Source organism: Ranitomeya imitator, chromosome 5 (assembly GCF_032444005.1).
Source record: "Ranitomeya imitator isolate aRanImi1 chromosome 5, aRanImi1.pri, whole genome shotgun sequence".
Lineage (NCBI taxonomy): Eukaryota > Metazoa > Chordata > Amphibia > Anura > Dendrobatidae > Ranitomeya > Ranitomeya imitator.
In genome coordinates this window covers 178,091,638-178,114,969 of record NC_091286.1, presented here as the reverse complement: position 1 = coordinate 178,114,969, position 23,332 = coordinate 178,091,638, and the positions used below count along the sequence as shown (strand labels likewise).

At 44.4% G+C, this 23,332-nt stretch overlaps 1 protein-coding gene across 5 annotated transcripts in view; it reads right to left on the bottom strand.

The window, feature by feature from the left end:
• The window catches only part of SNX9 (sorting nexin 9), a 547,796-nt gene that overhangs the window by 112,939 nt on the left and 411,525 nt on the right, over positions 1–23,332 (bottom strand). For all 5 annotated transcript variants that reach the window (XM_069769362.1, XM_069769364.1, XM_069769363.1 and 2 more), the window contains 3 exons: positions 17,072–17,202; positions 14,021–14,124; positions 5,741–5,844 (listed from right to left, as the gene is read on the bottom strand). In XM_069769362.1, coding sequence (XP_069625463.1) covers positions 5,741–5,844; positions 14,021–14,124; positions 17,072–17,202 — 339 coding nt within the window. The remainder of the gene's footprint in view (positions 1–5,740; positions 5,845–14,020; positions 14,125–17,071; positions 17,203–23,332) is intronic.

Sequence of the window (23,332 nt, the reverse complement as noted above, 5' to 3'; positions counted from 1 at the left end):
CCGGATTGGAGGCAGTGCTGTCCCTTAACTCCTTCAAGGGTTAGGTGTCTGCCTTGGCTATTCTTTTTTCGAGAGATTTAGCATATAAACCTCAGGCTAAAACTTAACCTATTGGACTCCTCTTGGGACCTGAATCTTGTTTTGGAAGCTCTTTAGTCTCCGCCTTTTGATCCTATAAGAGAGATCTCTAATTTTTTTCTCTCTTATAGGGTAGCTTTCGTTATCACCATCACTTCTATTAGGAGGGTCTCGGAGCTTGCAGTTCTGTCTTGTCACGCTCCGTACCTTGTTTTTCATCAGGATAGGGTAGTGTTGAGGCCAGTTCAGTCTTTTCTCGCATTTCTCTCAGACATTATTTTACCTTCCTTTAGTCTGGCACCATTTAATCCTATTGAGAAGGCTCTACAAAGGTCGGACGTGGTTAGAGCCGCAAGGTACTATTTATCGGCCACTGCCTCATTCAGGCTATTATTATACCAGAGGGCTCTTAAAAAGGTTAGGCCTCTTCTAAAGCAATCATTGCCTACTGGATCAAGACTGCTTTATAGGATTTAGCATTTAGGATTAGGGCACACTCTATGCGAGCCATGGGAGTTTCCTGGGCAGTTCGCCATCAGGTATTGGCTTTGCAGCTCTGTAAAGTACCGTATTTTTAAGACTATAATGCGCACGTTTTTCCTCAAAAATGTGGATGTACCAGCTCTGGCTGTGGTTGGTAGTGGAGGAGCAGCGGGTCACAGGAAGCTCGGGCCGGCCGCTGCGGCTAACTCCTGTGCCCGCTGCTAAAGAGAAATGAATGTTCACTGCATTCCACACCCATGGGCATGGAGGGCAATGAATATTAATTTCTCTTTAATATCGTCTTGGTATGATTGGCTCCATCCTTATTCTGGTATGACTGGTCCCATCCTGGTCCTGGTATGCATGGCCCCATCAGAAAACATTAAAAAACAAACCATTACACTGCACTCCCTCGCAGCATCTTGTTCCAGCAGCTGCACGGAACTGAAGAGCAAAGAATACTCACTGCTCTCTGCGCGCAGTCCTGGCGAGCCAGGCAACGAGTATTCTGACAGCTGTACTCTGCTTGTGAGCAGCGCATGACGTCCCTGCCATGTGCTGCTTATAAGCATAAAGCAGCTGCTGGCAACACAGCAGGACACTGCTAGGGAGTGCCGGGAAGATAAGTAATGTTTTTTAATGCTTTCTGATGGGGCCATGCATACCAGGACCGGGATGGGGGACGATCATATCCGACTCAGGAGGGGGCCATGCATACTAGGACAAGATGGGGCCCTGCATACCAGGATAGGGATGGAGCCATGCATACTAGGATGAGATAGGGGGACGGAATACCAGGATGGGGATGGGCCATGCATACCAGGATAAGGATGGGGCATTGCATACTAGGACAAGATGGGGGCCCTCCATACCAGGATAGGGATGAGTAGGCATGCATACCAGGGTAGGGATGGGGCCATGCATACTAGAATAGGGATGAGGTGGCATGAATACCAGGTTAGGTACAGTCATGGCCAAAAGTATTGACACCCCTGCAATTCTGTCAGATAATACTCATTTTCTTCCTGAAAATGATTGAAAACATAAATTATTTGGTATTATTATCTTCACTTAATTTGTCTTAAATGAAAAAACACAAAAAGAATTGTCCTAAAGCCATATTGGATATAATTCCACACCAAACATAAAAAAGGGAGTGGACAAAATTATTGGCACTGTTCGAAAAATCATGTAATGCTTCTATAATTTGTGTAATTAACAGCACTTGTAACTTACTTGTGGCACCTAACAGGTGTTGGCAATAACTAAATCACACTTATAGCCAGTTGACATGGATTAAAGTTGACTCCACCTCTGTCCTGTGTCCTTGTGTGTACCACATTGAGCATGGAGAAAAGAAAGAAGACCAAAGAACTGTCTGAGGACTTGAGAAACCAAATTGTGAGGAAGCATGAGCAATCTCAAGGCTACAAGTCCATCTCCAAAGAAATGAATGTTCCTGTGTCTACCGTGCGCAGTGTCATCAAGAAGTTTAAAGCCCATGGCACTGTGGCTAACCTCCCTAGATGTGGACGGAAAAGAAAAATTGACAAGAGATTTCAACGCAAGATTGTGCGGATGTTGGATAAAGAACCTCGACTAACATCCAAACAAGTTCAAGCTGCCCTGCAGTCCGAGGGTACAACAGTGTCAACCCGTACTATCGGTCGGCGTCTGAATGAAAAGGGACTGTATGGTATGAGACCCAGGAAGACCCCACTTCTTACCCCGAGACATAAAAAAGCCAGGCTGGAGTTTGCCAAAACTTGCCTAAAACGTTTTGGAAGAATGTTCTCTAGTCAGATGAGACAAAAGTAGAGCTTTTTGGGCAAATGCATCAAGATAGAGTTTACAGGAGAAAAAAAGAGGCATTCAAATAAAAGAACACGGTCCCTACAGTCAAACATGGCGGAGGTTCCCTGATGTTTTGTGGTTGCGTTGCTGCCTCTGGCACTGGACTGCTTGACCGTGTGCATGGCATTATGAAGTCTGAAGACTACCAATAAATTTTGCAGCATAATGTAGGGCCCAGTGTGAGAAAGCTGGGTCTCCCTCAGAGGTCATGGGTCTTCCAGCAGGACAATGACCCAAAACACACTTCAAAAAGCACTAGAAAATGGTTTGAGAGAAAGCACTGGAGACTTCTAAGGTGGCCAGCAATGACTCCAGACCTGAATCCCATAGAACACCTGTGGAGAGATCTAAAAATGGCAGTTTGGAGAAGGCACCCTTCAAATATCAGGGACCTGGAGCAGTTTGCCAAAGAAGAATGGTCTAAAATTCCAGCAGAGCATTGTAAGAAACTCATTGATGGTTACCGGAAGCGGTTGGTCGCAGTTATTTTGGCTAAAGGTTGTGCAACCAAGTATTAGGCTGAGGGTGGCAATACTTTTGTCTAGCCCATTTTTGGAGTTGTGTGTGAAATGATCAATGTTTTGCTTTTTGCTTCATTCTCTTTTGTGTTTTTTCATTTCAGACAAATTAAATGAAGATAATAATACCAAATAATTTGTGTTTGCAATCATTTTCAGGAAGAAAATGAGTATTATCTGACAGAATTGCAGGGGAGTCAATACTTTTGACCATGACTGTATGAGGGGGGCCATGCATACCAGTATAGAGATGAGGGTGCCAAGCATACCAGTATAGAGATGAGGGGGCCATGTGTATCAGGATGGGGATGAGGGGACCATATATACCAGGATAGTGGATATTAAAGGGAGTCTGTCACCCCAAAAATCGTATATGAGCTAAGGCCACCGGCATCAGGGGCTTATCTACAGCATTCTGCAATGCTGTAGATAAGCCCCGATGTAACCTGAAAGGTAAGAAGAAAAACAGGTTATAATATACTCACCCAGGGGCGGTCCCGCTGCAGTCCGGTCCGATGGGCATCGCAATCCGGGTCCAGCGCCTCCTATCTTCCATGATGTCTTCTTCTTGTCTTCCTGCCGCGGCTCCGGCGCAGGCTTACTTTGTCTGCCCTATTGATGGCAGAGCAAAGTACTGCAGTGCGCAGGCACCGGGAAAGGTCAGAGAGGCCCGGCGCCTTTCTGTGTTCTAGTTTCCAGTACCTTAACCCCTTACTGACCTCGGATGGAATAGTATGTCCAAAGTCAGTACCCGTGCTTTGAAGTGGGCTCTGGTGGTGAGCCGACCTTAAAACTACAAGATGTTAGCTGTTTTCAACAGCTGACGTTTGCCCGCAATAGGTACGGGCGGAATCGCGATCTGCCCACACCTATTAACCAGTTAAATGCCGCTGTTAAACTCTGACAGTGGCATTTAACAAGCGTGTTATGATCTGGTGGCCTTGGAGCAGCATGAGACGTACTCTGGAGAAGGTGGCACCTGTACTGACCACAAACCAAGAACTTAGCAGCGCAACTAGAAATAGCCGTGGGGGTACCTAACACTCCCTAGACCCCTCGACACAGCCTAAGAACTAACTACCCCTAAAGACAGAAACAGGAAACCTATCTTGCCTCAGAGAAAATCCCCAAAGGATAGACAGCCCCCCACAAATATTGACTGTGAGAGGAGAGGGAAATAACATACACAGACATGAAATCAGGATTTAGCATAGGAGGCCATACTAGCTAAAAAGAAAGAATAGAACAGAGTACTATGCGGTCAGTATTAAAACACTAGAAAATATCACCCACAGAAAATACAAATCACCACATCTGACTAAAGACATGGAGGGTATATCTGCATCTCCAGAGACACAGCTAGGCTGCAAAAAATCCTTCACAGACTAAGCTGGACAAGACAAAAACATGAAAATGCACAGAACTATAAGGTCCACAGCAGGTGGACAGCAAAAACAAAGCCAGGACTTATCTTTGAAGAAAAGCACAGCAAACAGGAGAGACCTGAAGGGATGTGAATCCTCCAAAAACAATGGACAACTGGCACTGACTAAAGGATCAAGCAGAACTAAATAGCTGAGTCAAAATTGAACACACCTGATAAATGCTGCGATCCACAGACAGCAGCACTACCACTCATAACCACCGGAGGGAGCCCAAGAGCAGAATTCACAACACAAGCGCTTCCAGCCATCGGGCCTGAAATGCACACACCACTGATCCCCGTCACGTGATCGGGGGTGAGCGGTGCTTCGGCATGACAACCAGAGGTCTCCCTGAGACCTCTATGGTTTGTTGATGCCTGATTGCTGTGAGCGCCACCCTGTGGTCGGCACTCATAGCAATGCTGTAATTCAGCTACATAGGGGCGATTTGAGCAACGCCCCTATGTAGCAGAGCCAATCAGGCTATGCCAGCTTCTAGCCTCCCATGGAGGCTATTGAAGCATGGCAAAAGTTAAAAAAAAAGTTTGTAAAAATATGAGAAAAAAAAATATATATAAAAGTTCAAATCACCCCCCATTCTCCCTATTCAAAATAAATCAACAAAAAAAAAAAAAAAAAAAATCAAACCTACATATTTGGTATCACTGCGTTCAGAATCGCCCGATCTATCAATAAAGAATTAACCTGATCACTAAATGGCGTAGCGAGAAAAAAATTCAAAACGCCAGAATTACGTTTTTTTGGTCGCCGCGACATTGCATTAAAATGCAATACTGGGTGATGAAAAGAACGTATCTGCACCAAAATGATATCACTAAAAATGTCAGCTCGGCACCCAACCCGAGATCACGAAAAATGGAGAGGCTACGGGTATCGGAAAATTGCGCAATTTTTTTTTAAAGCAAAGTTTGGAATTTTTTTTAACACTTAGATAAAAAATAACCTAGACATGTTTGGTGTCTATGAACTCGTAATGACCTTGAGAATCATAACGGCAGTTTTAGCATTTAGTGACCCGAACAAAAAAGCCAAACAAGTGTGGGATTGCACTTTTTTGCAATTTAACCGCACTTGGAATTTTTTTCCCATTTTCTAGTACACAACATGCTAAAACCAATGGTATTGTTCAAAAGTATAACTCATTACGCAAAAAATAAGCCCTCACATGGACATATTGACGGAAAAATAAAAAAGTTATGGCTCTGGGAAAGAGGAGAGAGAAAAACTTAAACGCAAAACCAAAAAAAGCTCCAGGGGCTAAAGGGTTAAGCTTGTTCTGTATGTTATGCTGTTTGCATTGCTGATTGGATTTAATTAAAAGAATACTGAAAATAAACCTATGTTTTTTGTTAGTTAACATACGTCCTGTGCATCTCTTCCAGTGCTCCTGGCCTACATTAAGTAAGTCCTTCACACCATCATCCATTGATCTGGTGAACCTGCTGACCGCTTCACACTTTTGTTCCCTGTAGAAACAAAAACACATTTAGAGTACAATCATACACAGTTCCATTACAAATAAAACACGTTAAACTAGAAAAGGTTTCTATCCTTGCACATCTAGTCATTCGATGTCACAGCAAAAAAGGGAGTTTTATAAAGACCAACACATTACAACAAGATAAGCTAATTATATCATTAGCAAAACACTGTCATTTTAGTTTTCCCCCAGTCAGATGCAATTAGTTCAAAACATTAAAGTGCCACTAAGGCTACTTTCACACTTGCGTCGGAATCGGCCCGTCGCAGTGCGTCGGGCCGAGATTCCGACGCTAGCGATAAATGCGCCGCACAACGGAGGCAGCGGATGCATTTTTCCGGCGCATACGCTGCCCCATTGTGAGGTGCAGGGAGGTGAGGGCGGTCCGTCGGCAGCAAAAAATGTTACATTTAACGTTTTTTGCTCCCGGCGGTCCGCCACAACACGGCGCAACCGTCGCACGACGGTTGCGACGTGTGGCAATGCGTCGCTAATGTTAATCTATGGGGCAAAAACACATCCTGCAAACCACTTTGCAGGATGTGTTTTTTGCCCTAAACGACGCATTGCGACGTATTGCAAAGAACGCCAGTGTGAAAGTAACCTTACTTCGAATAGCAGAAAGAAGCTTTCTCTAAAAACAAAAGAAATCAAATGATCGCAAATACTAGGCACTGACAATAATTACCCACTTTTGAAAAGAATTGCATTGGTTCAAAATATATTTAAAGATTTTTTTAAAAAAAACAAGGCCAGTACAAAACTATGAGGCTGTGTTCACACGTTGCGTTTTTTTCGCGGTTTTTCCCGATAAAAACGTTATAAAACCGCAAAAAAACCGCACACAATAAGCATCCCATCATTTAGAATGAATTCCGCATGTTTTGTGCACATGATGCGTTTTTTTCCGCATAAAAAACGCATACCGCACAAAATCCGGACATGCTCTATCTTTTTGCGTTTTTTTTGCGGATTTCCCACTCCAAAATGCATTGGGAAGTGTCCGGAAAAAAACGCGGCAAAAACGCGTCAAAACCGCGGCAAAAACGCGTCAAAACCGCGGCAAAAGCGCATGCGGTTTTCTTGCGGATTTCATGCAGAAAATGTCCGGAATTCTCAGGAATTTTCTGCATGAATTCCTGAACGTGTGCACATAGCCTAAATGTAAATTTTAATAAATACAAAAATACTAGCAATCATGAAGAAAAAAAAATGTCTTCCTTGTTTTCGTGACAGAACAAGAGAGATTTTAGGCTACGTTCACATTTGTATTGTGCGATGTTGCGTCGGAGACGCAAACAAAAACGCAACAAAACGCACGCTAAAACGCAGCGTTTTGCGACGCATGCGTCCTTTTTTGCCAAAAATTTGGACGCAAAAAAAATGCAACTAGCTGCGTCCTCTGCGCCCCACGCTTGCGGCAAAAAAAAACGCATGCGTCGCAAAACGCAGCACAACGCATGTCCATGCACCCCCCATGTTAAATATAGGGGCGCATGACGCATGCGTCGCCGCGGCTGCACTGCGCAGGCGTTGGGCCTCTCTGAACTTTCCCCGTACCTGCGCAGTGCAGGAATTTGATCTGCCCTCAACAGGACAGAGAAGTACGCCTAAGCAGGAGCGTGATGCCAAGGAGACGTGTCATCCACACGAATCAAGCAGGAGGGAGGCATCGCAAGATGGGAGGCGCCCAACCATGAAGAGCGTCTGACACATACTGCAATATTATGCATTAATCAAGTAATTACTGATTTTTAAGCTTTAAATATGTGCAAAGATAATAAGCCTCCACACGTCCTGGTGTTTCCAGTACTGGAAAAATCAGTACAGGTGAGATCCATGGTCCATGTCCACATGCCTTCCATGTGTACGTGTGTGCTATCCGTGCGCTGCTAGTGTGCTGTCTGTGTGACATGTATGACCTGAAATGCAGCATAGAAATTAAAGAGATAGATACTGTTTTTTCTTTTTTTTTACATATTAAATTAAAAAAAGATGGAGGGTCCCCCTGCTTTTTAAAACCAGCACAGATAAAGCTGGGCGCTTCTATTATCAGGCTGGAACAGTCCAGTGTTCTTGGCTGTCCTAGCCCAAAAATAGAAGCCCACAACTGCCCCAGAATTGGCACATCACATCAGATACGCCAATTCTGCTGCTTTACGCAGTCATATTGGTGCGGTGGCAATTGGGGTAATATATAGGTTTTATGACAGCTGTGATTTGTCAAAAGTCACCTCTGCCATCAAGTCCAAGGGTTAGTAATGGAGCGGTGTCAGTCAGACACTCCCATTACTAACCCTGTAAATAAAAATCATTAAACACACACACAGAAAAGTCCTTTATTTTAAAATGAAAACCTAGACAACATCTTTCACCTATTATTTCTCAAAAAAACCTCTCCACGGGTCCGTTGTAATTCACATTGATATCTCGCATCAATCCCTGACGCTGTTACATCCAGAAGCTGTGATGAGCAGTGACATCAGTAAGGTTACCGCAGTTCACAGCTGGTTGCTCACACGCTGTCATCTACGGATCACATAGAGGTTACCGTGAGAATCGCCAGCTGTGACCTGTGATAACCTTACTGATGTCACCGCTCGTTACTACCGCTGGTTCTCACACTACTTTTTGTGCTCCAGCAGCCGTGGTGAGCGGCGGTAATGTTACTGATGTCACCGCTCGTTACTGCCGCTGGTTCTCCCATTACTGTGTGTTCCAGCAGCCGTGGTGAGCGGCGGTAATGTTACTGATGTCACCGCTCGTTACTGCCGCTGGTTCTCACACTACTTTTGGTGCTCCAGCAGCCGTGGTGAGCGGCGGTAATGTTACCGACGTCACCACTCGTTACTGCTGCTGGTTCTCACATTACTGTGTGTTCCAGCAGCCGTGGTGAGCGGTAATGTTACCGACGTCACCACTCGTTACTGCCGCTGGTTCTCACATTACTGTGTGTTCCAGCAGCCACGGTGAGCGGTAATGTTACTGATGTCACCGCTCCTCACATCCTCCAGATGCAGCAGAGTTGAGGATCATTGTGAGACATCAATGTGGATTTCAACGGACCTGCAGAAGTGCTTTTGGGAAAATAAATAGGTGAAAGAGGGTGGGCTTTTATTTTAAAATAAAGGATTTTTCTGTGTGTGTTTTAATTTACAGGGTTAGTAACCATGGGGAAGGGGGGGTCTGACTTACACCTCTCCATTACTAGCCTCAGGGCTTGATGGCATATGTGATTTTCGAAAAAACACGGCGGTCATCAACACCATATATTAACCAGATTGCCACCACAGCAGGGCATCAGGATGAGCTGGGTAAACTGCCAGAATTGGCGAATCTAATGTCATGAGCCAATTCTGTGGAGGCTGTGGGCTTCTATTTTTTGGCTCAGGATGGGCCAATAACCATGGACCATCCCAGAGAAGCCCACAGACACAGTCTGTTTAATCTGCAGTGGTTTTAAAATATAGGGGGATATATTTAATTATTTATTTAATGCACGCTGTTCCCAGGTGCTGGGTGAGGACTACAACTGTCATCATCGTTGCCTGGGCTCGGTGATCACAGGGAGACAAGGCAAGGATGATGACAGTTGCAGTTAGCACCCCGTGCCTGGGAATAGCGCTAACTCTACTGCTTTTCCCAGCCGCCAGAGCATTTAATTCTGGTATGTGTAATGGTTTTTAGGGTTGATGTCAGCTGTGTAATGTCATCTGCCATCAATCCCTGGTGTAAGTAATGGAGAGGTGTCTATCAGACTCCCCCACTATTAACCCAGACCTGGCGAGACCCAGCGACTCTGAAGAGTGGTGATGGTAGTAACAATACCGCTCTTCACAGTCGCGGAGCTCAGCACAAGACCTGGAATATCTGAAGAATGGTGACATTACTGAGTTACTGATGTCACCGCTCTTCAGAGTCACCGGGTGTCGTGCTGCGCAGCGGAACAAAAAGTGGCTGTAGGCAAAGTTTATGGAGCTTCAGAATTGAGGTGCCATAGCCTTTGGTCATCTCATCCCTTCATTACCTACGAGATCCAGTTATGTAGGTAAAGTAGCAGCTTTTCTTGATACTGCAACTAAAAGCAATAAATAGGACTGAGCTGTAATGCTAGATACAGCTGTGATTATATGTTATATAGTCGTGTTACACTCCCCTCACTTCTTGTAACCTACAAGTGTACAAAGATATTATACAGTCACCATGTGACAAGTGGGTCTGTGTAACTTCAAATGCCAGGGCTGAATTTTAGTCCCAGTCCGGCCCTGGGCGCATGGGAGGGCTCGGAAGGGAAGGAGCGCCATTTGGAATGCAGACTTAAGGTACCGTCACATTAAGCGACGCTGCAGCGATCTAGACAACGATGCCGATCGCTGCAGCGTTGCTGTGTGGTCGCTGGAGAGCTGTCACACAGACAGCTCTCCAGCGACCAACGATGCCGAGGCCCCCGGGTAACCAGGGTAAACATCGGGTTGCGCAGGGCCGCACTTAGTAACCCGATATTTACCCTGGTTACCAGTGTAAATGTAAAAAAAAACAAACACTACATACTTACATTCCTGTGTCTGTTGCGTCCCTCGGCGTTCTGCTTCCCTGCACTGTGTAAGCGCCGGCCTTAAAGCAGAGCGGTGACGTCACCGCTGTGCTCTGCTTTACGGCCGGCCGGCGCTGACACAGGATGCAGGAGGAGTGCAGGGAAGCAGAACGCCGGGGGACAGACACCGGAATTTAAGTATGTAGTGTTTGTTTTTTTTACATTTACACTGGTAACCAGGGTAAATATCGGGTTACTAAGCGCGGCCCTGCGCTTAGTAACCCGATATTTACCCTGGTTACCAGTGAAGACATCGCTGAATCGGCGTCACACACACCGATTCAGCGATGTCTGCGGGAGATCCAGCGACTAAATAAAGTTCTGGCCTTTCTGCTCCGACCTACGATGTCAAAGCAGGATCCAGATCGCTGCTGCCTGTCAAACAGAACAAGTTGTTCAGTGTGAACAGTATCTTTACAGTCGACACCTGATACACTGCTGTAAAGCTGGCAGCGCTGTTCAAGCACCATGTATTTCCTTCAGGAAATGCCCATCTAGTTTCATAATGTTTTCCACCATTAATGTTACCCATAAGTTGCACAATTCAACTGAAAAAAAAAAAAAGCAAAAATCTTTCAGGGAAGAAAAACAGAAATAAAAAGTACTAGTGAAAAACCATTAAATAATGTTGTTGCATACATATGCACACCCTTAACCCCTTCACCACCTTGGGTTTTCCTGCTTTTGAGTTTCTGTCATAATTTTTTTTATATTTCCGTCAATATGGCCATGTGAGGGCTTGTTTTTTTGCAAAATGAGTTGTACTTTTCAAAGACACCATTAGTTTTGTCATATAGTGTACTGGAAAATGGGAAGAAAAAATTCAAAGTGCAGTGAAATTGCAAAGAAAAAGTGCAATTCCACAACTGTTTTTTGTTTTGCTATTTTACCATGTTCTCTAAATGCTAAAACTGACCTGCCATTATGATTCTCCAGGTCATTACGAGTTCATAGATACCAAACATGTGTAGATTTTTCGTGATCTCGGGTTGGGTGAAGGCTTATTTTTTGGGTGCTGAGCTGACGTTTTTAATGATACCATTTTGGTGCAGTTATAATCTTTTGATCGCCCGTTATTGCATTTTAATGCAATGTTGCGGCAACAAAAAAACCCATAATTCTGGCATTTTTACTTTATTTTCTTGTTAGGCTGTTTACCAATTGGATTACCGTATATACTCGAGTATAAACCGAGATTTTCAGCCCATTTTTTTGGGCTGAAAGTCCCCCTCTCGGCTTATACTCGAGTCATACCCGGGGGTCAGCAGGGGAGGGGTGGCTATCTAATTATACTTACCTACTCCTGGCGCGTTCCCTACACATCCCTGCTTCTTCCAGCGCTGCATATTCTTCCTGTACTGAGCGGTCACATGGTACCGCTCATTACAGTAATGAATATGCGGCTCCACCTCCCATAGGGGTGGAGCCGCTATTCATTACTGTAAGGAACGGTAACGGTGACCGCTCAGTACAGGAAGAATATGCAGCGCCGGGAGAAGCAGGGACTGCACCGCGCCAGGAGCAGGTAAGTATACGGGGAGGGGGAGCGCTGCGCAGCGCGATATTTACCTCTCCTCGTTCCGGTGCGGCTCCGTCATCAGCGTCATCTGGCAGTGACACTCAGGTCAGAGGGCGCTTTGACGTGGTCAGTGCGCGCCCTCTGCTGAACGTCAGTGCTAGATGGAGCCGCACCCGAACGAGGAGCAGATGAAAGTGCTGGGGTCCTGAGCGACGGAGAGGTGAGTATGTGATTTTTTTTTTTTTTTATTGCAGCCACAGCATATGGGGCAAGTGACTGTATGGATCATCTTATGGGGCCATAACGCTTGTGCAGCACTATAAGGGGCAAGTGACTGTATGGATCATCTTATGGGGCCATAACGATTGTTCAGCACTATAATGGGGCAAGTGACTGCATGGAGCATCTTATGGGGCCATAACGCTTGTGCAGCACTATAAGGGGCAAGTGACTGTTTGGAGCATCTTATGGGGTCATAACGTTTGTGCAGCACTATAATGGGGCAAGTGTCTGTATGGAGCAACTTATAGGGCCATAACGTTTGTGCAGCATTATATTGGGCAAATATATATATATAATTGTCTAAGGGTTTTTCCGTCTGTCTGTCTGTCTGTCCTGGAAATCCCTGCTCTCTGATTGGTCGAGGCCGCCAGGCAGCCAGCATCGACGTAGAAATCCCGCGGCCTCGACCAATCAGCAACAGGCACAGCGACGATGATGTCATAAAGGACGTAGACATCCTGCGTCTCTGATTGGTCGAGGCCGCTAGGCCTCGACCAATCAGCAACGGGCACAGCGACGATGATGTCATAATGGTTGTCATGGCGACGATGATGTCATAAAGGTTGCCTCGACCAATCAACAATCTGCCGCGAATTCTGGAATCATCATTGTCCATATTCTACGGGGACATGCATATTCTAGAATACCCGATGCGTTAGAATCGGGCCACAATCTAGTTGCACCATAACGATTGTGCAGCACTATAATGGGGCAAGTGACTATATGGAGCATCTTATGGGGCCATAACGATTGTGCAGCATTATAAGGGGGCAAGTGACTGTATGGAGCATCTTATGGGGCCATAAGGCTTGTGCAGCACTATAATGGGGCAAGTGACTGTATGGAGCATCTTATGGGGCCATAACGATTGTGCAGCATTATAAGGGGGCAAGTGACTGTATGGAGCATCTTATGGGGCCATAACGCTTGTGCAGCACTATAAGGGGCAAGTGACTGTTTGGAGCATCTTATGGGGTCATAACGTTTGTGCAGCACTATAATGGGGCAAGTGTCTGTATGGAGCAACTTATAGGGCCATAACGTTTGTGCAGCATTATATTGGGCAAATGTGTCTATGGAGCATCTTATGGGGCCATAACGCTTGTGCAGCACTATAAGGGGGCAAGTGACTGTATGGAGCATCTTATGGGGCCATAACGATTGTGCAGCACTATGAGGGGGCAAGTGACTGTATGGAGCATCTTATGGGGCCATAACGCTTGTGCAGCACTATAAGGGGGCAAGTGACTGTATGGAGCATCTTATGGGGCCATAACGCTTGTGCAGCACTATAAGGGGGCAAGTGACTGTATGGAGTATCTTATGGGGCCATAACGATTGTGCAGCACTATAAGGGGCAAGTGACTGTTTGGAGCATCTTATGGGGCCATAACGTTTGTGCAGCACTATAATGGGGCAAGTGTCTGTATGGAGCATCTTATGGGGCCATAACGTTTGTGCAGCATTATATTGGGCAGCTCTCCAGCGACCAAACAGCGACGCTGCAGCGATCGACATCGTTGTCGGTATCGCTGCAGCGTCGCTGAGTGTGAAGGTACCTTATGTAATGGTATAAAATGTTTAGTAAATGTAGGACAATTATTGAAGATCAAACAACACCTTAAAAGATCACTCTAACTGTATTATAGAGTTGTGATGAAAAACAGATTTGTAGTACTACACTAGCAAGAAAATTAATCTTTTAATGTTTGCAGATTTGCAACATTAAATCTAAAACTTTTGTCTAAATAGATACAAAAACATTACACTTCTATTAAGTCCAAGTCAGGAGCTTCTGGTTCGATGGTAGAAAAAATCATACAGCCAACTAGTTCATCCTTCTCTGCTTTCCTCTTCCCAGTCTTCCACTCCTATTAGATATAAAGAAGATCTCTTATTGCTATTCAGCATAATAATAATCTTTATTTTTTCATAATAATAATATTTACCGTAATATAATAATAGCATAATATTTGGGGCACCAGCTTATTTAATAAAGCTAATTAGGATATTACGGATTACAGGATCATATCAGCATTCATAAAATCTTTCATGTTCATATACCAAATAAAGTGTTCTCAACAATCTAAATAAACAGTTTTAACTCCTTCACCCACCAAGCCTGTTTTCACCTTCATGACAAAGCCAAATTTTACAATTATGACTAGTGTCAATTTATGGGGTATTAACTCTGGAAAGCTTCAAACGGACCATAGTGATTTTGAGACTGTGTTGTCATGACATATTGTAATTCATGAGAGTGGTAAAATTTGTTCGATACAACTTTTGTTTATTTGTGAAAATATCGGAAATTTGGAGAAAATGTTGCAATTTTCATACTTATTCTTAGGCTATGTGCCCACGTCGCAGAAATGCTGCGGAAATGTCCACAGCATTTCCGCAACTCCCTGCTGATGGTAAAAAGCATGCGGAATTCGCATGCGTTTTCCCACAAAACACAAGCGTTTTTGCAAGCATTTTTAGCTTGCAGAATGTTTGCACTTTACAAGCGATTTAAAGCATCGCTTGGAAAAATGATTGACAGGTTGGTCACACTTGTCAAGCATAGTGCTTGACATCAACTTTTTACTATTGATGCTGCCTATGCAGCATCAACAGTAAAAGATAGAATGTAAAAAATAATTAAAAAATATGGTTATTCTCACCTTCCGATGGCCCCCGATCTCCTCAGCGGCGCTCCCGGTACGTTCCGTTCCCAAGGATACTTTGCGCGAAGGACCTCTGTAACGGCACAGTCGCGTGACCGCGACGTCATCTCAGGTGATTCACAGAATGCATCCCTGGGAACGGAATCCGCCGCGTGCACCGCTGAGAGGCGGGAGGACTCCGGGGGCCATCAGAAGCTAAGTATATCCCTATTTTTTATTTTAATTCTTTTTTTTACAGGAATATTGTACCCAGGGCCGAAGGAGAGTCTCCTCCCCTCAAACCCTGGGTACCATCCGCACATGAAGCGTTCACTTTACGCATGGTGAGCATAGCCACATGCGTAAAGTGAGCATTTCAATGCAATCCTATGGCGGCGGAATCGCCGCGATTCCGCAGAAATAATGAACATGCTGCGGATTTTACCACTATGCGATTCATTAGTGGGAAAATCCACAGCATGGGCACAGTAACTGCGGAATCCCATAGGATTGCATGGGAATGCGTTCTTAAGCATTTTTAAGCGTTTCCGCTGCGACAAAAAACGTGCGGAAACGCCTAAAAACGCAACGAGGGCACACAGCCTTATGCTTTTAAACCAGAGAGTTATGTTACACAAAATAGGTAATAAATTACATTTCCCACATGTCTACTTTACATATCCATGAAACATAATTTTTTGTTGTTAGCAAATTAGAAGGGTTAAAAGTTTTCAGTAATTTCTAATTTTTCAAAGAACATTTACAAAACCCATTTATTAGGTATCACATTTGAAGTGACTTTGTGGGGCCTATATGAGAAAATAGCCAAAAGAGACACCTGTCACGCTGCAGCGTTGCAGGTAAATTCAAACTCCACTTGATGGCAGCAGAGTGGAGAGAGGGCTGAAATACTGCTCAGAGCAAACTAGCAGAACTGCAGTAAGGCTACCACCAGGTGGCAACAGAATAGTCAGACAAGCCGGGTCGACACCAGAGAGTAGCGAAGTACCAAGGGGAATCCAAAAACACTGAGTCAGAGGAGCGCCAAAAGGTCAGTACCGGTCCGTAACAGAAGTACAAGAAGGAAGAGACTGAATCAGGTAAGAGCCAAAGCAGAGTCGAGAAGCGGGGAATCCAAACACAGGGACACACAGTCAGGGCAGGAAGAAAGGAATGAACAGACACGGGCAAAGACAGCTAAACGCAACAGGACAAACCAGGGTTTCACGAGAGCCAGCTACACACGCCGTAGACAGGAAATATAACTGGCACTGCCTGCAGGATGCAGCGCAGAGAAATAACAGACCTGACACCAGAATGAGGCAGAGAAAGTTAACCCCTGACATGACCAGACCGGGAAAGGAGAGACAAGACCCAAAACCCGGTCTGGATCATGACAACATCATTCTAAAAACTGCACACCTCATGGTGCTCAAAACCACATTTAAGAAGTTTATAAACCCTTCATGTGCTTCACAAGAATGAAAGCAATGTGGAAGGAAAAAATGAACATTTTACGTTTTACACAAAAATTATGCTTTAGACCAAAATGTTGCATTTTCACAAGGTTGACGTTTGTTGTGCAATTTCTCCTGAGTATGCAGATACAAAATATGTGGAGGAAACCTACTATTTGGGTGCACGGCAGGGCTCAGAAGGGAAGGAACACAGTTTGACATTTTGAACGCAAAATTAGCAGACCACAGTGGCCCTGATTTCACGCTGCCCTGACTAGTAGTCCTTACCAATGGCCTACCAGTCAGGTTGCAATGGACACAATAGACCTACTGAAGACCTGGATGAGAAGAGTACGCTGCATCAGGACACAGGAAGACTGAATAACTGTGTGTTGGGTGGCCAGGTGTAGGCTTTTGGGGAGGAGTTAGCATATTTTCTAAGATGTATTCTTAGCGCCATCTTCGAGGAGGCAGCATATTATCCATGCTTCCTGTGTTCTGCAATGTAGTGTCCAAAAAACTTCAGAATATTTTTAGTTCATGAAGAACTACTTTATCAATCACATATCATGTTTGCAGTATATCCAGGTCATGAGTAAAAACAAGATGATAACTAGAAATCTTGACAAATTAATCTGTTAAAAACAATGCATCAAAGCAAGCTAAGAAATGTAAGAAAAGAAAACCCAACCATGTAAGCAGTGTTTACATACCTTCTCATCTCGGAAAGCAAGAAACTGCTGGAAAACATCACTCTCTGATACAACTGGATGTCTACACATTCGAGACATCCAAGCCTGTAACCTCTCCATACGCATCTTAATAAATTCTTCTTCAAAACGACCTAACACATAAAATAAATATAATTAGGCATAATTCACATAACTCATCAATTTATACTGCGGGAAATAAAGTGAAAAAATAAATTTATTTCATAGATCATGAAAAAAGGATAATTTTTTTATACATTTACTGCAAATGAAAATCATTAGAAAATACAAAACAAGCATTTGATTGTTGGCATGATCTAATATGATATTCACCTAGCCTAACTGGATGACAGGAACTAAAAAAGCACATAAGTCAGATGTGTACCATCAATTCATCTCTATTACTGTGGTGTTAGAGAAATATAACAAAACCCTGTCCTAAACCTCAATAAATAACCTGTTCAGGTATAATAGAAAAAAAACAAAAACAAAACACACTCCCTGTATAATACATCTAAAACTGACCCTGTTCATTTACAAGATGTACACCAAATGATTCTCTAAATGTTTGCATATTTTTATGTCAACAAAATGTTTGATACCTGATGTACATTATACTGACTGTTAATGTTATTTTTTCCCCTTACCCCCCCCCCCTCTTATCATTTCCCTTCCCCAACCCCCCCTCCTCCCCTACCCACCCCTCACAGTTACCCTTTTTCAGTTGAAAATCCAATAAAATTGTTTGGAATAAAACTGACCCTGTTCACATTGTTAGTTTGAAGCATAACCCAGGCTCAGGTTTCTATAAGAAATGTGAACAAAGAAATCCCCACTAGTATTTTGCAGACACAACATTCTCCAGATTTCTAAACAATCTCTGCTATATAGTAAATATCAATGTTTTTTTTTTTTTTTTTTAATAAAATTAAGAATTGGTTAATTTTCAATTACATATCTATTACACATCTTAGGCCCCTTTCACACATCAGGTTTTCGCCGTCAGGCTAAATCCGGCATCGCGCCGGATCCGGCGTAAATTGTGAAAAACTGATGCGACGAATCCGTTTTTTCGCCAGAACCGTTTGGCGCATCCGTTGAAAAAAACAAGAGACAGCAGTGCATCATGCGTCATTGGCGTTTTTGGATTCACCCAATAACTGCACAGTGAATGACGCGTGGGTTTTTTTTTTCTACTTTATACATGGAGTTACGAGTAAACCCCACAAAGTTTTTCAGATACATGGGGATGAAAGCTGAGAACTTCGACTTGTTGGTGGAGCAGATTGGACACCTCATCGCAAGAAGTGACACATATTGCCGCTTCTCCATTTCACCGGCAGTGCGTCTGATGGTAACTCTTCGGTAAGCCATTTTTATTTTATTTCTTACTGGTAAAGCACACTTATTAATGTACTGTTGTTGCTGGTAGTGTTTAACCCCTTAGCGACCGCCAATACGCCTTTTAACGGCGGCCGCTAAGGGTACTTAAACCACAGCGCCGTTAATTAACGGCACTGTGGAAAAAGTGTATAGCGCCCCCCAGAGGCCGAATTTCTCCGGGGTCTCGGCTGCCGGGGGTAGCCGAGACCCCAGAGAACATGATTCGGGGGGTTTTTTACCCACCCCGCATTTGCGATCGCCGGTAATTAACCGTTTACCGGCGATCGCAAAAAAAAAAAAAAAACGCGATTTGCGTTGTGTTTCTCTCCCCTCTAATGTGATCGGACATTAGAGGGGAGAGAAATAGGGTCCCCCGAGCCCCCCACGGTACCTAATGTACCGGTGAAGGTGCCCCCCCGGTCCCCGACCCTCCTCCTTCCGGTGCGGGCTCTAAAATGGCGGGCGCAAGTGCAGATGCGCCCGCCAAAACCTAGCTTCCCCCGGTGTATTGGGGTCGGTTTTTACCGACCCCTGGAGCGATCGCAATCCAGGGGGTCTTTACAGACTCCCGGGGTTGCGATCGCTGCAAATAGTTTGTGAAAAAAAAAAATGCTTTGCATTTCTCTCCCCTCTGATGTGATCGCACATCAGAAGGGAGAGAAATAGAGCCCCCGAGCCCCCCACCATACCGCCTGCTCCTGTCCCCGGTCCTCAGTCCTCAGCCCATGGCTCCTGGCCCCCCTTCTTCTTCTCTGCTGGAAGAAAATGGCGGGCGCATGCGCAGTGCGCCTGCCATGATCTGCCAGCAGAGACCCAGCAACCTATGAGAATTTTCTCATTGGCTGCTGGGTTTTGATCACTGTAATATGTCCAATCACAGTGATCAAAACCCCTAATATTTGATAAACATGGCAGCACTTGGGCTGTACCTTTCTCTTCTCTCCTTGTAGTTGTTCTAGGAGAGAAGAGAGAAAGACTACAGTTCAAGTGCTGCCCTGTCAGTTACAAAAAACATAATATTTGCCTCCGCCAGCATCCAATTTACCCACCCCCGTTCTCCGTAATCCCTGCATCATCAGCAGAGGATTATAAAAAAAAAAAGAAAAAAAAAAAATTATAATTTTTTTTTAAAAATTTTTTTTAGGGTTAGGGTTAGGGGAGGAATTAGATAAAATGGCCCGCAGAACTTTTAGCGCGGAGCAAGCTTACAGCGTGCTTTGCTCCGGCAGCGAAACAGATTCTGCCCCTGAAGTTGAGCAGTTTTCAGACAGTGATGACGACTCTTCCTCCATGGGATCCCCCAGCCCGGTGGTAGCGGAGTCGGTCGTCACTGCTGAAGCTTCAGAGGCAGGACCAAGTACCGCAGTCCCCCCACCGCTGTGGTATAATGACACCTCATTTTCCCCTCAAATTCCCCCTTTTTCTGCAGTCCCTGGAATAAAAGTAGATGTCGCCAATTTTACCCCCATTGATTTTTTTTGAAATTTTCATTAGCCCCGAAGTCCTGCAATTAATCGTCCACCAAACAAATCTATATGCCCGGCAATATATTTCCCAAAAACCCACTGCCTTTCATTCCCGTTCCTGGATCCCCACAAATGTCCCTGAAATAAAAAAATTCTTAGGCCTCACCCTGAATATGGGTATAGTAAAAAAACCCACTCTCCGCTCTTACTGGGCAACAAAAGCTGTCCACTGCACCCCTGTATTTGCAGCCATCATGTCCCGAGCCCGTTACGAAGCCCTGATGAGATTCCTCCACTTCAGTGACAATTCCCAAGCTCTCCCAAGAACTGACCCCAACTACGATCGGCTAAATAAATTAAGACCCCTAATTTCCCTCCTAAAAACTTCCTTTCTAAATTCCTATACCCCAGAGCAAAATATGGCAGTCGACGAGTCCTTGATGAGCTACAAGGGCCGTCTGTTATTCCGCCAATTTATTCCCTCCAAGAGAGCCAAATACGGCGTAAAATTATATAAAGCTTGCGAGAGCTCATCAGGGTACACGTCCACCTTCCTAATTTATGAAGGTAGGGACCGCCAAATAAACCCCCCAAACTGCCCCCAGACAATTGGTATCCCAGGCAAAATTGTCTGGGAGCTAATGACGCCCTTTCTCAATCAAGGGTACCACGTGTATACCGATAACTATTACACGAGTATCCCCCTATACAAATCCCTCCATGCTGCAAATACAGGGGCCTGTGGGACAGTGAGGAAAAACAGAGTGGGGTTTCCGTCACAGTTGGTGTCCAGACGTTTGGAGAGGGGGGCGTCATTTTCACTTGCAAGCGACCAACTTCTTGCAGTGAAGTGGAAAGACAGGAAGGACGTCTATATGCTTTCCACACTGCATACGGACACCACTGTGACGGTCAGAGAGAGTGGTGCCACCAGGGACAAAGAAAAACCAGTCTGCGTCACAGACTATAACAGACATATGGGTGGCGTAGACCTGTCAGACCAGGTTCTGCAACCATACCTGGTCAAGAGGAAGACCAGGGCGTGGTATAAAAAGGTGGGAATCTATCTAATTCAGACTGCCACCTACAACAGCTTTGTCCTATATAAAAAATCTCAAGGACCGCTAACTTTCCTGCACTTTCAGGAAAAAGTAGTAGAGAGCCTCATATTTGAGTCCATGGCACCGGGGGAAGCCTTCGACTCTGAGGATTCCCGGAGACTGTCAGAACGCCATTTTCCTCACCCTGTCCCTGTCACTCCCACCCAAAGGTATCCTCAAAAAAGGTGCCGAGTTTGCAGAAAGCATGGCAGGCGGAGTGATTCCCGATTCTATTGCCCCACATGCCCATCCCAACCAGGCCTTTGTATCTCCCCCTGTTTTGAGACCTACCACACCACCTACAATTATTAGTTTGCTTTTTTTCAATAATTTTTATTTTCTGCTTAGTGGCCCCAGTAGTACAATTTGGAACAATTGATAAATAATATTTTAAATTAGTAGATCCCATTTTACAATTAATTCCAGAACTTGATCAATCCCATACCAAACTACTATCCCAACAAATTCTCGTCCACGTACCCATGTCTGTACGCTCTAGAGTGTGTGCTCCACAAATGTTCTTGCAAAGTCAGGTCATCTGAAAATTCTACGACTCGATCAATCCCATACCAAACTACTATCCCAACAAATTCTCGTCCACGTACCCACGTCTGTACGCTCTAGAGTGTGTGCCCCACAAATGTTCTTGCAAAGTCAGGTCATCTGAAAATTCTACGACTCGATCAATCCCATACCAAACTACTATTCCAACAAATTCTCGTCCACGTACCTATGTCAATAAGCGTTAGAATGTGGACCCCAGAAATGATCTTGAAAAGTGAAATCATCTGAAAATGAATTCTAGGACTTGATTACTCACAAACATTTTTGACCATTTATCTAACTTTGACTGTTTTATGACTCTTGCTACACAAAACTTGGGCTTCCATTTATATTACTTATATTTATGTTGATGATACGGGCATGATCATTTTATTGTAGGATTTCTAAAAAAATTAGGAAGTTCCGTATTTATACACTATGGGCTTTACTTTATGGTTCTTGCCGAACCTCTGGTACCAGACAATACTTTCTATAGAGAACTGGTTGTTTTGTGTATATAGCGGTTCTGACCTTGGCGGGTGGGAGCTTGCTATGGTGTACCACGTCTATTGGCACATTCGTCTCTCATATAGGGATTGATGGAGCTAAAAGGACGTTGTACGACCAGTCTCTGAAAGTGTCTGCCATTCTAGCCCTGATGGTGTTCTTTCATCTTTGGAACAAACTCCGCTTTGCCACATAGTTGGCTGCATTTTCCTACACATTTTGCCCTTCATTCCAGTACAGTTTATTCTTCCTGCTACAATATACGCAAATGCGGGACAACTGTTTTGTTAGCAAGGCCAATTTTATAGTCAGCCATTGTGTTTTAGGAGCATGCCTCCCTCTGTGAGTAATAATTCCTGGAAGGATTTTCTTTTTTGCTCAATGTCTCTAGAAGCTTTGAATGGGTCCTGGATCTTCAATTTCAAATAAAGCCAAATTTGTCACATTGTGCCCCTTTCTGTCCAAGCCCTGCCATTTGTCCAAACAGAACTTTTTTGACTACATATGGGATATCGCTGCGCTCATAATAAAGTGGGTAACGAATTGTGGGGTCCACTTTTTGATGTTATTTCTGAAAAAGTGAGACATTCAGGTCTAAAACAAGATTCTCGTGGAAAAAAATGAATTTTTTCAATATGACGACCTAATGTTATCAAACTCTGTGTCATACATGTGGGTTCAAATTGCTCAATATACCCCTGATTAAAATCTTTGAGGGGTGTAGTTTCCAAAACGGGGTCAGTTGTGGGGGGTTTCTGCTGTTAGGCACATCTACAAACCCAAAATGGCGTCCGCTCTCACAATTAAGAGATTAAAAATTCAAACGGCGCTCCTTCCCTTCCAAGCTCCGCAGTGCTCCCAAACAGAGGTTTACCCCCACATACGGGGTATCGACATACTCAGGACAAATTGCACAACAACTTTTGGGGTCCAATTTGTCTTGCTACCCTTGGGAAAATAAAAAATTGGGGGTGACAAGATCATTTTTGTGAAAAAAAATGATTTTTAATTTTTTCGGCTCTACGTTATAAACTTGTGTGAAGCACTTGGGTGTTCAAAGTGTTGACCACACACCTAGATAAGTTCCTTAGGGGGTCTAGTTTCCAAAATGGTGTCACTTGTGGGGGGTTTCCACTGTTTAGGCACATCAGCGGGTCTCCAAACGCGACATGGTGTCCGATCTCAATTCCAGAGAATTCTATGTTGAAAAAGTCAAATGGCGCTCCTTCCCTTCGGAGCTCTACTGTGCACCCAAACAGAGGTTT